The sequence below is a fragment of the Toxotes jaculatrix genome, chromosome 3 (genome assembly GCF_017976425.1).
Source record: "Toxotes jaculatrix isolate fToxJac2 chromosome 3, fToxJac2.pri, whole genome shotgun sequence".
Taxonomy (NCBI): Eukaryota; Metazoa; Chordata; class Actinopteri; family Toxotidae; genus Toxotes; species Toxotes jaculatrix.
Window position 1 is genome coordinate 23138611 of NC_054396.1, and position 15693 is coordinate 23154303.

General features: G+C 40.4%; 1 protein-coding gene and 1 pseudogene across 1 annotated transcript in view; one reads left to right on the forward strand and one right to left on the reverse strand.

Moving 5' to 3' along the window:
- The window catches only part of tafa3a (TAFA chemokine like family member 3a), a 79636-nt gene that overhangs the window by 42680 nt on the left and 21263 nt on the right, over positions 1-15693 (forward strand). Inside the window, exon 2 of the mRNA XM_041034666.1 lies at positions 4439-4551. Coding sequence (XP_040890600.1) covers positions 4440-4551 — 112 coding nt within the window. The 5' untranslated portion in view covers position 4439. The remainder of the gene's footprint in view (positions 1-4438; positions 4552-15693) is intronic.
- On the reverse strand, positions 10965-11530 carry LOC121179854 (annotated as a pseudogene).

Genomic DNA, 15693 nt, shown 5'->3' on the forward strand with positions numbered 1-15693 from the left:
CTGTGTGGGCACATTTGTGTGTCAATTATCTCTGTCCATTAGGCCATAATCAGAGAGGGTTTTTTTTTCTCAATTAGCAGCTGTGAGAATCACTAATAGCAGAAGGAGTTGGGGATCAAAGGGTCCAAGGAGTATTATTTTACTGTGGTTGCTATGAAACCCAAAAGTTGCCTGCAGCATGCACAACATCTATTCTGTATCAGCTGGTTATCCTGAAATTACAAAGTGGATGGCGTTAAAAAATGGACAAGAAAAAGTTAGTGATTAAGTTGCAAGTTGAGTCGCTAATTCTGTGTTGTTAGATGACTCTGTCTTGTGGAAAAGCCACATCTAACTAGCACCTGTTTCTTTAGAAACTGCTCATTGAAGTAATTTGTGGTGTTCATGGTTCATTTAGCTCTTCTGGTGTTTATGGTGAAATCAGACAAACTAGCCTCATAGAAATTATTTTTCTATACTACTAAATGGTTTTGACCGTTACATTTTGGAGGAAATATAACTGATGTGGGGATAATGTTTACAGGCAAAGTTTTGTGTGCCAGTCCTTAGATACAGAAGTCAGAGGGAGGCAGTTGGGGTGAGTCAGGGGCCGTATAATGCTCAGGGCTTTCACTGTAGACCAGGGTTAGCATTATGTGTCCTGCTTGTGGTTAGGTTTGTGTTACCAAAAACACTGGGTCTGGGAAAGATTAGGTTACATACATATATATAAAGTTTTGCTTTGTACCATTCTTGACCATTAAAATGTTTAACCAAAGTCATGATCTAACCCATATCTTAACCCAGTGCTTTGAGTTGCTTAAACAAAAACCTTAGTCATACCTAAATTGCCATATGAACATATGAACATATTTTTCAAAAAACAAATTAAAGTATGTTTTTCAAGAAGAAATGAAGAACTAGAGTAAGAACTACAGTGTATTAGTGCTGCACGATTAATCTAATCGCAGTCGCGATGTCACGCTGTGCGATTACGTAACCGCATAAAAGAATGCGATTTGCGATTAAATGTAAACCAATGTGGAGTAGTGCTGCACGATTACCTAACCTATGCAGTTACGTAATCGCACAGCGTGACATCGCGATTGCGATTAGATTAATCGTGCAGCACTACAGTGTATTCACTTTTTTATATACTATAGTTCTAACCTACACACTGACTTTACATGCACAGTTGAATAGCTTGTAACTGTCTAATAAATGAACTTATCGTTAATTTACGAGAGGGCCTGTAAATAGCATGATATCCAAAACGATGGCCCAAACTGTATCCAAACTGATCGCCACACTAAATGCGTATGTGTGCCTCCTGCATGTAAAAATCAGACTGAACCAATGCCTAAATAGGTTTACCCTGATCAGACCATTTTGTGATGAGCCACCTGGTCTCAGTGTCACATCCATCAGTTGGAATAATTTTCCTGTTAACTAGCTCCAACAAGCCACCTGAACACCACCAGACATGAGATGGAAATTGTAGTATTAGATGCTAGAGTACATTTAAATCTAGTTTGGAATAAAACCCAGGCATCCAACTGTCCAAACCAAAAATCTATAAACACTCACAGACTAACTGCTTGACATTTCATTTTCAACAAGCAGGGCAGGACACTCTCAAACTCCAATTATTTCTGGAGTTCAGCCGTCACAAAGATTTATTAGTTTTCTCTTGTCTTATTATCTGTAACTGCAAATATGTAAAAATAAGATTGTGAAACAGAGCTGAAATGTTTAATGTGGAATATTTGTGCAGTATTTCTTTTTTAAGATAAACAGAGGTGGAAGAATTTAAAGGTATTAAACTGAAAGTGAGGTAGAACTGTTGAGCTGGTCTCTAGAGCAAGACTCACATTAGAAGTACTATATTTGCAACAGTGCTCCAAATTTGCCCTGCCAAAGTGAAAAAATATTTTTCTAATCATGTTACCAGTTTATCTGGTTTGGTGTTGGAGGCAGTGTGTGTTGATATTGAACCAAACTACAGCGACTGCAGGTGAAAATTAGTTTTCTAGCTCTGTGGGAGTTAATTTAACTGGTCAGTCCCCGATGAACAAACTAAAAGATCAAATCAACCACTGTAGTTACACTGGATGCTGAAGTGTGTATCTCCTTTGTAACGTAATAGTCTGCCGAAGCCAGACAAATACTTGTGGGTAACCACAGTGGCCAAGTGTTGAAGCCAGTTTGAAGGTGGTGAAGATAGAGTCCATCAAGGGCCTCTGTCTGATAATGTTGCATGCAGTTGTCTTGAAACTTACTTTTCAGAGGATATTGAGGCTTAGATAGATGTGTATATGCAGAGAATAAATTTCCCCAGCTTGAGGGACCAATAAAGGATTAAACTTAAACTTGTAGGCAAAGTTTGTCTTGACTGACAGGTGTCTTAGCCTATTACAGTCAGCTGTCAGGGTTGCCGCTTTTTTGCCTCACCTCAGGTCCATCCAGGCTCTAACCCTTTTGCCCAAAAGCTCTGGCTTTGACACCTGACCAGATGGCAGTGAGCGTAAATATAAACCCCAGGCTTCAAATAGTCCCTTCATAAATCTGAGGGTGATGTTACAGACACTGTCTATGTTTGTCTTCAGTCTGTGCACTCATAACATCCTGACTGCGTCAGCTGTCTGAGACTGTACAGAATTAGAGCCTCCCGTTAAGATTTCTCCCAGCTCTGGCTGTCAGTACAAAGGCAGTCACAGCGAAACATTTCCCTCACATGCAAGCCTCTGCCAGATAAGCAAGAGTTGATCTCTATGCATGAAACCAAGCATTTTACCAATTTGACTGGCTGAACTGGACTAGGGTTCAAAGCAGAGCTGTGATTTGTGACTGCTTTCTCACGAGAGAGGAGGCCAGTTCTGTTGGCAGTAAGATGAGCCACTGATTGCATTGCTTGTACCGCTCTCCACGGGCCTCTCAGATGGAGATGGAGAGAATTACTGAACAACAGCCCTCTGAAAGTACAAGAAGATTACTGAGCAGAGCACATTAAGACAGGCCACACAAACAGCATTACTCACCTCCCAGGTAGCAGGATGACAGCAAGTGGGCGAGAAGAGACAGAGAGCTTAAACAGACTTCATTTGTTCTCTGTCTCCAGATCTAAATTGGTATTATAAATTGCAGTGTGTTTATAGTTTCTAAAATTATCTCTGAATGTGTCTGCAAGAATGCAGCCAGATACCTGCTCAACACATCCAGTACGTACCATTATAATTACACACTGAAAGCAACCTAATAATTTGTTGAATCAGCATGCAATTAATCACTTGTTTGATTTCTTATTTTTAAGAAAATGTACACAGTGTGAATCCCTGTGTGGTTTTAATGGATAAAGAGGGTTGTATGGTGCACAAAGTGCCAAAACACATGAGAATGTGGCACCGTGAAATTGGTGAAATATTTTGTACTAGAAGCTCGATAGTGTAGTGATTACTTGCAGGGCTAGTTGGTGAACTATTGTAGCTGGCGAGCTAATGGCTAACGCAGTTGCCAGTCTGGAACATTTAAGCATTATACAGTTATATTAGCTCTCTGGACGTCTTTCTGTTTCCTCTGTGCTGTCCTGTTTGTTCCAACCTTGCATTTTGTTCCCGGGATTTTACATCATTTCATTCAACAAGGAGCTATAGAAGAGGGTAAAAAAAAAAACGAGCTCTCCAAACTAATGAGCTTGCAAATTGACAGCTAGCAAGCTTGTTAGTTTGGTTGCTAACAGGACAGTAAGTTCACATTGTTTAATCAAAAGTACCAGCCCTACTGGCATCATTGAGTCCTGTCTCATTACTGCCTGTAAACCATTCTTCTTTTGTGGAGCAGTTAAACTCTTACACAGGAGGTTAAATAAAGCTGAATTGTGTAGCAAAGCTAATAAGCTACAATAGCTTCCTCTACCTCACACACTTATGGATCTCTGTGTCTTCAAATGTCACCACTGTCAAGATGGCTATTGGTCAGCAGCACAAATTTGCATGTCAAGAGTTCAGTAAAGTTTAACTTGGTGCAAAAAAAAAAAAAAAAGAAGCCCAGATTTGCATTGCCTCCATGAGCAAACCCACTGATTGCTGCATTTCCACTGAGCTGATTTTTCTGCTTTAAACGCTGACCTGCGCAGGCCTTGAGAGAAGGCGTTGGTTGGTACGTTCTGTTATGGTTCTTGTTAGAAATTTCTTGGCAGTATAGTTGCATTTTGCATTCCATGGGGAACCCTGCTGTGTGTGGCCCTCAGCAGGCTAATCCTTAACACATCCAAGGCGCCCAGGTAAAGCTCTTTAGATCCAAGCTTTGTGATTCCAGGAGTTACTTTAATTGACCATCTCTGACTGCCAAGTCAAGGCTTTGGGAGCTTGTTGGCACGAGCCCAAGTGAGCTAGCCTGCACGCCGCAGTGTTCGTGTGATGCAAAAATGGCTGAAGAGTTTTGTCTTTGCCTTTTTTTTCAGAATGCGGAAGAGGGACCTACAGAGCATGTGCAGAAGGGCGCTGCTGCTGACCGTCTGTATGGTGTCTCTCTGGGGACAACTGACCAGTGCATCGTCACACAGAAGCCACATAGGTACAACACTGAATGTTTTTGTTTTTTTTCAGGGATCAATTGGTTGAGCATGGTGCTTTCATTCATAAAGGATTTTTTCACTCATAATGTACAGAAGCTCACATATATACCCAAGTCAGCTACTATTGGCTGCTCAGCAGCTCTCCTGTTGAAACTGAGGAACAGAGAAAAGTACTGATACAATTTTATTTATTCGTGTTTTCTCCATTACAGTCATTGCCCACAAAATGTCAAACAAGGCTTCTTTTTTTTAAAAAAAAATAATGGGAGCCTTTGTTTGGGAGGACAGGACAACAAACAGCAGCAGCATCAGACTGTGGCAAATACACCAGCAGGATAGAAATTTCATGGACATTAATGGTATTTTGAAGAAGAGCAAACAAACACACTTTTCTGGCATTATTCTTTACTGTGTGTCCTGCTGACTAGACTGTAATGGATGTCGTTGAGGAAAACAGTGAACAACTCTTTGATTGTCCCTGTATACTGTTTCTATTTTGTTGATTTCCCAGGGATTTAAACCGACAACCTCTCAGTCATAAATGTATGCGGAGTCAAACACACTAGCTCCTGTTAACTGTTTTTAGAAAAGGACAGATACAGCACTTAATGCTCCTGAAAACAGTATCATACATTTTTACATACAGCCATTTTTTTTTACATTGAACAATAAGGAAGCACAATAAAACAAAGACGCATCATAACACATATGACAGCTTATATTGCATCAGTAAATTATAACATCACATAGGTTGTTTGGATGGATTACAGTGGAGTTACTTCACTGAGTGCATACTGAATAAAATGGTACAGCATACAGACAACCTACAACCACAACAGGTTGCTGGTCAGTCACATGTGCTGGCCACAGTTCACTTCACTGACATTTTTAAAAGAAAGTGATATAATTAGCTCAGCTTTCTTGTTTTCTCTTCTCACCAGCAAGGTAAATATGTATAGCAAAGTCATGCAAGTCAAACACATGAGAAAACATGGCACAAAGTAATACCAGTACAGTAAGGGTGTGCATGCATCTGTGTGTGAGTTTGTGGCCGGGGACAAGACCTTTCAAAGTGATTTCCCTTAATGGAGAGATGGCCTGATCCCTGGGTATAACGGTAGAAACTGTGACTACACATTGAAATAATGAGCCTTACTGGAGGACAAACAGCACAAAATGGCTGGAGGGAAACATCTCCATGTTAGTTTAAAACAAAAAATAAAAACATGACCAGCAAAAGACTTTGATCGGGTGTCAAAATCTAGGGTCATGACAGGATAGACTACACGGGGAGAGGATACACATTGTATGAAACCTAATGGAATATTGCACGTGCCTTGTCGAGGTGTGTTTCAGTTTAAGCCAAAGACAGAAGAAGACAAAGCTGTGACAGCAGTTAACTCTCTGTCAGCTGAGTGAAAACTTCAGCAGCAGTGAATTATGTTGAATGGTTAGGTATGCATTCTTGTTACATTTCTAGTAATTAATTAGCCTGGGGGGACACCACTCCATTTAATTTTCCTTGCTGTGTCCCAGATCCAAATAAATTATAGCCATAACAGTCAGTATACAGATTACAAAGCGTGATTTTTTTTTTTTTTGCTGTTGTTGAACAGTGTTGTCCCGCAACAGAATGTACAAAGAACTGGAGAAACTGCTCACAGCATATTTTATATATTTGCATACATTATACACTGTGTACAGTTAGTTTATACTATGAAGTTGGGACACAGCAAAAATATCTGCTCTAAAAATGGTTTGTGTTCAACAACATCACACTCAAAATCAAGTGAATCCTGTTAGAATTATCGAGCAGGATAGATTTGTGATGTGATGGATATATTAAAGAGCAGGTCATCCATTGACTGTAGGTGTTGGTGGTCCGATTACCCACTCCTGTCCACATGTTGAGGTGTTCTTTTAGCAAAGCACTGATCTCCAGTCGCTCCAAACGGGTAGGCCAGTGTCTTGTGTGAGTGGATGTGAATGAGAGGCAAATTTCAAAACGCCCTGGATGAAAGCGCTACAGAAAATGCAGTCCAATTACTCATTTTCCTCCATCCTTACATTCAAGTAAAATGATGAAAAACACTATATGGTCTTACCTGCCCACATCCCTTTGTGTGCTTTTGATCTGTGGCTGTTTTTCATGGTTTGAACCAGATCCACTTCGTTCCCATTAATCAAAATCTTAATGCTTCATCATGTAGTGATCTTTTGAACAATAGCGTACTTCTATCTTTGTGGGAAAAGTTTATGAAAGGTCCTTTCCTGTTTCAACATGTCTGTGTGAAGTCCATAAATACATTTGTTTTCCATTTTAGTTTAGAAGGACTTCACATGCCTGCACAGAGCTCTGCCCTCAACCTCATCCAACACCTTTGAGATGAACTGCAAAGGCGACTGAAAGACAGGCCTTTTTGCCTAACATCAGTGTGCGACCTCACTAATGCTCTTCTGGCTGAATGGCAGCAGATTACTCCAGTCAGGTTCCAAAATCTTGTGGAAAACCTTCCCAGAGGAATGGAACCTGTTCCAGCAGCATGTGAATTGATTTTTGGAATGAAGTGTCCAGCAATCACATGAGTATAATGTTCAGACATCCACATACCTTTGGCAATGTATGGTATTAGCTTTTTTTGTTCACTGCAACTCTACATCAGTCATGTTTACTTTTCACCTTCTCATGTGATAATCTAATCAATACATCTGATATTTACTGAATATATTTGAAGATTGTTCTGTAGACTGACAGTAGAGTCTTAAGTCCCACTTGTTTGACTGCAAACATCTTGGATAAACCGTTTAATCTTCAGGCTTACATCACTGTCTCTGTGGTTTTGCATTTGTCCCACTCTTGTGGTTTGTGCGCTTATTCCTGTGATTTATGAGGGGAGGGAGAGAGAGAGAGAGAGAGAGAGAGAGAGAGAGAGAGAGAGAGAGAGAGAGATTGAGAGAGGGCCAACACAAGTAGCCTGGCCCCATTCTCCCCAGGCTGCACTGACACTTGGGTAATCACGCAGCCTGTCCCTGAGCTACGGAGGTCAAGTCAAGGTGGGGCCCAATAAACAAACCTCTTTAGCCCTTCTGTTTATTGAGGTGGGGGCTTCGCCAAAGCAATTGAACCTTTCGCCATAGCCTGACTGGAGCACGCTGAGCTTACAGCGTGCACACATAACCCCTGTAATAAGACCACTGCATCCCCCAGAGCACCATCTACATTCATTAGCTAGTCATGAAAGAGTGGAGAGGGAGAGGAGGAGCGAGAGAGGGTGCGAGAGCAGAGGGGTCTGGAAAGAGAGTGAGCATGATTACAAAGTACCTTTCGGCTGTACAATGTGTTTTGGCCCCGTCCAAAGGATTTAGACTGATGATGCGACCAGGTCAAATAGGAGCCTCACTGCTCAGCCATTTAGATACTTGGATACTGTTTTTCTCTTCACAGTAACTCACTCTGTCTCATTTAAAAAAAAAACAGTAATCAAGCTCTATGTGGTTTGTTGGTCAGTGTCTGCGAGAGCCAACGCTGAAATGTGGTAGAGAGGAAAACAGGCGTGAAAAACACATTTCCCACTGAGGCTGTGTGATGCAACATGGCAGCAGCTCCCTGTTCTTGAGATAAAAACACTCTAAGCAGTGCCGTTTACAGGTCGTAAACTCTGTTACATTTTTAAATATAAGGTATTAAGCCACATGGCTCATGGATGGCTCCACAAATTGGAATCAGAATTACTTTGGAGCTCAGGTTTACGTTGGGTTTAAATTAAGGTCCTGTTCTATATTCACACGCACACAAGGGGCCGTGCTGCCTTATTAATAAGATGAAACTGTGCACTGGCTCTCATTTGAATTCAGTGGAATATTTCCATATTTGCTTATGGTAGAGACTTTCTAAAAACTGTGTGATGCACTCTAATGGCTCATTCTCAAGCTGATTTTCATGCTTCGGGGGATTTTTTTTTTTTGTATTCTATGGAAATTGGCTTTAACTTTTTTTCCCTCTTCATTTTCAGTGTTTCATATTAGGAACAAACTGGTTCTCCGGAGCCCAAATTAATGGCAGAATCCAAAAGAAACTTTTTTCCCCGACTGTCTCAGTCAGATTAATGTTTAGAAAAGATATATTAAGATGTGTCACATTAATAAGAATTGTAAAGTAAAATATGCTTACTAGATAAATTAGAATTGTTTCCCTGTGCCAGCCTGGAGGGAAAAAAGGCTGTGAGGATGTGAGGAGAGCTTTTCATGGTTGATGGGTCTTGATGAGAACCAGGCAGCAGCAGAGCCCCCCTCCCCCCTTTTTTTGTGTGTTAAAAAAAAAGTATTTTTGAAAATCGTAATTATATAATTTGTTACAGTCCAACTTCAAATAGATCTGTAGTAGATGTAGTCATTGTGTTCTGAACAATGAAAATTATCATTCATATTATTTTTTCACAGTGAATCAGCAAAGAAATATTAAAAAGAAACTGCTAGATTATTAAAAGTCAAAAGAAGAAATATTTACTTAATACCAGTTTCTGCTTCTTTTCTCTAGATTCACCTTCTTTATGGAGTCCCAAAACTGACAAAATGTAGTGAAGGAATCCCGGACAAGTCAAAAATATACTGAAGACATCAATAAATAATGTTGTTAAATAAATAATTGAAATGGAGAGCAAAAACAAACATAGAAACAAACTCTCTTCTATTGTGGTATTTCATGAAGACAAAAAGAGACATGCACTTGAGGATGAACATAATGTTGTGAAGGTTGTTCACAAATATCCTTGCCTTTAATTTGTCAAACATATGCTTACTGCCAAGTCAGTGTGTGTGATGTTGTGTGTAACTTTGCATTGCATCTAGTTTTTGCAGATGAGAATTAGTCTCAAGCTAACTCTGGTACAATAAATTACAGGTGTAATATTTCTTTTGTAATATTTGGAGTTTTACAAAAGTCTCTTTTATAGTGGTCTATACACTGGACATGTGTGGACACAGCCATGTCATTATCATATCAACATGAGAAAACCTGTGAATGTAGTGACAAAAATGGGAAATATTGCTATATGTTAGGTAAATAACTATGTGTATGAAGACCAAAAAAAAGTAAAAGAGTAATTAGTGTTAGTGACAGATAAATAGATAATTAATTTTTCATTTTTTAAATCAACCTTTTGGTGGGAAAAGGAAAAGTATTGTATACAAGTATAATGCCTTATATTTCCTTTAATACATAATATTAATGATATAGCTAACAATATCATTTATTGATATATTCAGTTATTAGTTCTATGTCTGATATCTTTTTAATATATTTTGTCAGTGTTGGGGCTCCATATTTTACTAATATGTAAAATAATCTTTTTGAACTTTATTACCAATCAGGAAACATAGTCACTGCCAGAGAAAGAAAGAAAGAAAGAAAGAGACTAAAAGTAAGCAACAGAAGGGCAAAGAGAACTGTCAGATAAATTGTCCCTGACTGCAAAACAAGCCTTTGGTTTTACTGGCTCTGTTTCACAGGTCAGTTAGTGCCACGTTTGTGAAGTTACCCACATAAATTAAGGCATGAATTCAAATGAAGAAACATTTTGGAGGAAGATTTTTATCCGAACCAACTGGACGCACACTCTGTGCATTTTCTACCTCACTATTTCTCATCAGAAGCTTCAGTACATGCGTTCTTCTAGTTTACTGGCCCATAAGGAGCCTTGTAATGCAGTACATACTGTATCTGGGTGGCTGTTGTTGTGTGATAGCATACATCAGGCTGCACACTCCACACAGCAGGTCAGCGTGGAACCCTTGCCCAGGGATAGCATGACATTATACCAAACGGCTGCGGAGCAGGTCACCCCCACCCTGGGGACGCGCAGGGATGCTGCTGCGGAGCATTCGTCCTGACATTTGGAGAGCAGGTGGATGACACAATGGTGGACGGAGATAGCGAGTAAAGGGAGATTGAGATGGAGATGTGGGGCTGTTTGAGATGCACTGTGGGGATGACAGGGGTCAGCTCGCCCCATCTCCCAGTGGCAGCTACTGAGATTAGAAAACCATCAAACGTCCTCTGCTATACGGATCTGAATGGCAGCTGTATAGATGAGCCATGAGTGGCTGTGTGTGGCCTTGGTTGTATCCTCTGTGTGTGCGGTTGTGTAGCCAACAGAGGGGAGCAGGGGGATAGTATATGTGTTCAGAGAATATCAATAGTTTTAGTCACGTTCTTGGTGGAAATTGAAGCTCATTCCTGAGTTTGTTTTTTTCATTGTGCGTATTGTCATGGTCATAAAAAAACAAAAAGCTCTTTTCATCTGCTACAGTGCAGAGTTTGAAGAGAAAATTCACTTTCATATAACTTATTATTTAGATTTTAGCCATCATTCTTATCAGGTCCTTAGGACAGGGCTCGAACAGGTGCAGGTAGTTATGAGTCCAGAGGTTTCCGGAGCATGGGGAGAGTAAAATGTCTGTAGAGCAGGGTGAAGGTAGGCGGTGGAGGAGGATATCCTGAGGCACAGAAGACAGGAGAAGTTAGAATCCACAATGTATTCAAGGCACAGACATTAACAAAGGTCTGACTAGGGTTTGTAGGTCAACGTTTTTAGTAGGAGAACTGATGTATCCATTGCCGTCCTTTTCAAAGACACGGAATGCTTCCCTGATCTCCTCTTCGCTGTCTGTGTCCTTCCTGGCCATCATGGTCAGGAACTCTGGGAAGTCTATCATTCCATTACCATCAGCATCCACTTGATCAATTGATCATGTCCTGAAGCTCTGCCTCTGTGGGATTCTGGCCCAGTGAGCGCATGACTGTGCCCAGCTCTTTGGTGGTGAAGGTGCCATCTCCATCCTTGTCAAAGAGCGAAAATGCCTCCTTGAGCTCAGCAATCTGCTCTTTTGTAAGCTGATCAGCCATTTCGATATAGATGCAGCAGTTGGCTCACGACAAAATCCGTAACAACCAAAGCCAACACAAAGCCACTGCGGATCACATTCTCTATGAATGCACACCAAGGAAGGAAACATAGGAGGCAAAAGGGAACAGATACAAATTTGTAATCCTGTTTGTGTGATTATTTTTCTCAAGAGAAATGGGCCTCTATACAGTGTATACATTTTATGAAATCACCATTCATCAAAGCACATGACCACAATGTTGCTGTGTTCCGACATCCTAGCAATTACCTTTGTGATTGCTGTTATTATAGAAATGATGGCCTGGGCGAAACTGGTAATAAACCAGAATTTTACGGAGTCTCAGTCTCTCTACTCTGCATACATAATGGTCAGTTTGCACGTGATCAGTGTTTTCAAGCAAACACTGACCGGGAAAATAGCTTAGAGTAAAATTTGCCTCTGTGCTTCATTGCAGCAGATTGGACCCACACTGTTTCAGAGTCAGATACGCCAGCAGTCTTCTATCTCCATTCCCTCTCTAATTACAGCTCAGATGTTAACCCATTATCCCCCACCACATTATGAGTTACCTCTAGCTATTCTGAAACTCAAAGAAATGAGGATTTTTGGATTTTGATAGAAATCGAAAGAGGGCCTGGTGATAACGATTGCAGCTGATGAATGCAATTAGTGGAGAAGTGCTAACAGCATGGCGGTAATTGGGTCTTACAAACTAAAAGCCTACCCTTACCCAGCACTTAGAGCAACGTCCTTTAAAGTTAGTCAATTGTATTGCTGTTAATGGTCTATGCTTGGCTGAAGCTCAGCACGAGGAGGTACAGTCCCCTTTCAAATTGGCCACGGCTCCATTTTTTATCACAGGGTTTCTGTGCTCTGTTGAAATTTTAATGTGTTGAAGAATTTTTGAGGTGATTAATTTGTCAGTGACGGTGAATCACTGCTCCACAGACTGTGTTATATGAGAGGCTGTTTGATGCATGTTGTTACGTAACATTAACTTTGAAATTACCAACTCATTACAGTTTATGTATCATAAAGAAGAATAGTGTCATTCTTCCTTCAAACATATTGTTCCTGTGCACTGGTATCGTTGCTAACATTAAAGGTAGGAAGCGATGGCTGTCTATTCACAACTCTGACATTTTCTTGATAAATATTTTTTTTAAAAATCTTTGTTTACTTGACAATAAATATTGTGTAACACAAACATATATTCTTCTGTAGACCTTGTGCTTACTTTGAATTCAAGCATCCAGATTTTTTTCTACTTTGTGATTTTTACTGTAGTTTGTGCTGCATTTCCTTTCTTCCATTGATGTCTAAGCCTTTCCCTTATTCTTATATGGGCAATGCAAGAGTCATATAAGAATGTATGGTCCTGTTCAGAACTGGTATTAACTCCCAAGACTGACTGAGGATGCATATGGCCACATTCTTTTGGAGTGTGAATGCAAATGTGTCCTGGGCCACACTGAATGATGGCCTACTCCACAGATGTCCTCTGGATAAGCAAATGTACATACTCATTCGTAAACAAAGATGTATGCAAGATGTAAGTTGTGCAAACTGCCTTTGTCATGAAGTCTGAAAAACCCATAGTGATTTATGTGCATCAAACTCCCTGGGCGATTTTGTTTGCCTGGAACACGTCAAGGAGTAAACCCAGTCTGTGTTGTTTTGGTTTCTTCACCTTCGTCTTTCACTTTCCAGTGGACTAGTCACGGGAAGCACATTGCTGTCTCCCGTCGGTTAGAAACAACAATGCATTTGATCTTTGCAAACGGAAATGATGTTTATTTCCATTTCTGTATCTCTAGAGCGGCATGCACGCAGTATATGTCTGCAGAGTGTATCCACTGTTTTAATATCTTCTGGCGGGAAGCAGGCAGGCTTGGCTGAGTCATGATAGAAACAGAAGCAGACAGGTGCAGCCATACTTGGAGAGGCCTGAGATGTGTTAGCGCAGAACCAGTCAGATGGAGGACAGAAAAAAGCGCAGCCAAAGAATACAGTAAAGGCTGCCCAAAGTTTGATGTGAACACCTTCTCTATCTGTGCCATCAAGTCCACTACAACAGTGCATCCTATCCTAATCAAGTGCATCAAAGTCCAACATATAGCATTTTCATATAAAGCATCTGACAAAGAGGAAATGAACTGATGGCCTGAGCAGATGGTCTGTTAGTTTGATGGGTTTACAACTTCAGTCTTAACCATAGTGATTGACTCACAGACTGATCTGAAATGACCCTGACTTATCTTGTCTTGATATTTACAACCTGAAGTCTGGATGGTTCCTGTTGTGTGTGGGGATTACAGACTTCAAAGAGCTACAAGCACCTGCTGAGTTTATAGTGAGTCCAAGCTGAAAACATCATACATAAAAGTTTGAAAGACTCAAATAAAAAAGTAGATTTTTCTTGTATGCTGCTGCTTTCAAAAGGTGAAATGGTGGTTGATAAATTATGAATCAGTCCATAGAACATGATAAGTGTGAATAAACAGCCTGACAGTTCCTGTAATCAAGTTATGTTGAGTCAATTTATTTATATAGCACATGAAAATATTAAAAAATATAAGAACAAGCTGTGGAAACAAGCTGTGAATACGACATTCACATTATTTTCAGCTTTTAAGTTAGTGAACTTCTTAACAAAAATACCCCTTTAAACATCCAAGAGACACAGAGCAACATTAGCCTTGATTAGGAGTCATGTTTGTGGTAATCTGTTGAATGCAATTCCTATATTCAACCTACTTCTAGCTCTTTTCTGGTGTCCACCAACTCCGGAGGGAAGCATTTGGTCCTTTAGCTCAGCCACTGTGTTTATCGATCAGTTGCTAACATGTTTTTCTGCTGTTGGTGCTGATTGCTGAGTAGGTAGTGTACAGTGGGTTTGTAGATATTTTTAGCAGGAAACAGCTGCCTGCTGCCGCTGAAAACAACATTATAAGAGCTGTGAGAGTGAACCAGAACAGGAAGTTGGGGGCCCAAAAACCAAAACAGTGAGCTGTAAGATGCTAAAGGACTCTGTAGAGCTGAGGGGCATGTCAGGTGATAATTCTGTGTGGCTTTATCATTACTGGCAACATCTTTTAAACTGCATGGAAGCTGGTTTCATGTCATACATTTCTGGCATATGGTATCTTTTAGATATGTGGATTGTTATCCAAAGAACAATATTCTGCAGTTTGCTCTGAGACATGTAACATGTTTTTTCATGATCAACTGAAATTCCTCTTAAGGATTTTCATTCTGGGGGATGGTTGTTGCAGCTCTGCTGTCATTAAAACCAGTGAAGAAGTGACAGCTCGACATCTGTCTCTAAACTGGCATATAGTATTATTTCAAGATGTCTTAGAACATGTCGGGAAAGTTTAATGTCCTCTCTGAACGCTAATTCCCTGTACTTAGTATTACAGATTTGCAGCTCCCAATCGTAAATTTAACACATTGGCCTTAACAACTGTCCCCTGAAACCTCTTTTCTATGCAGTTTGATAATTTAAATCCTAACAGACATTTATGAGTGCTCATCTGTAGTCAGGCAATGTTGGGAAGGAAGTCGGAGGGAAACTCATCAGCCATTCAGCCTTGGGTAGTTTCCTCTTTTCTTTTAAAGTAATGCTACGCTATGGCCTGGTAGTTATTCACTTGAGGCTGGATACTGTCTGAATAAAGTGAAATATAAGCTTCCAAAAAGCAGTCTATCAATTGCTTGCCTCCATCTTCCGGTTGCGCTCCATGACTGTTCGCCTTCTGGCTTACATCTCCCCAGGAATGAAGTGCAGTGCCGAGTGTCCATATCGGACCATAAAAACAGCAACCGAGGCTGAGCATCAAGTTTATGTGAATGGACTGGAGCATAAAATGTAATGGGTGGAACCATTGGAGTTCTCCTGAAATGGCTTTTTTAAAAGGTTTGTCGACATATTTTTCAGCAAGATGGTCTATTAAAAAGAGGAACATTTATATTGAGCTGTCAGTGGGTGGACAGGTCAGATGCTCCTTTAATAGTGTCCTCAGGCGGCCCGCAATTCAACGGGGGGATCAGTGCCAGTGGCTGCCTCACCACTAACGAGATAATATTGTTTTCCACCGCGAGCCTTGATTTAAAGCAACTGGTTAAATATACCTCTCAGTTAGCAGCATTGTTAATGTAATTACATGACAGTTTGATTTAGAGGAGAATGATCTCTGATCCTCAGCTATGAGTAATTTTAGGTAAACCATTCT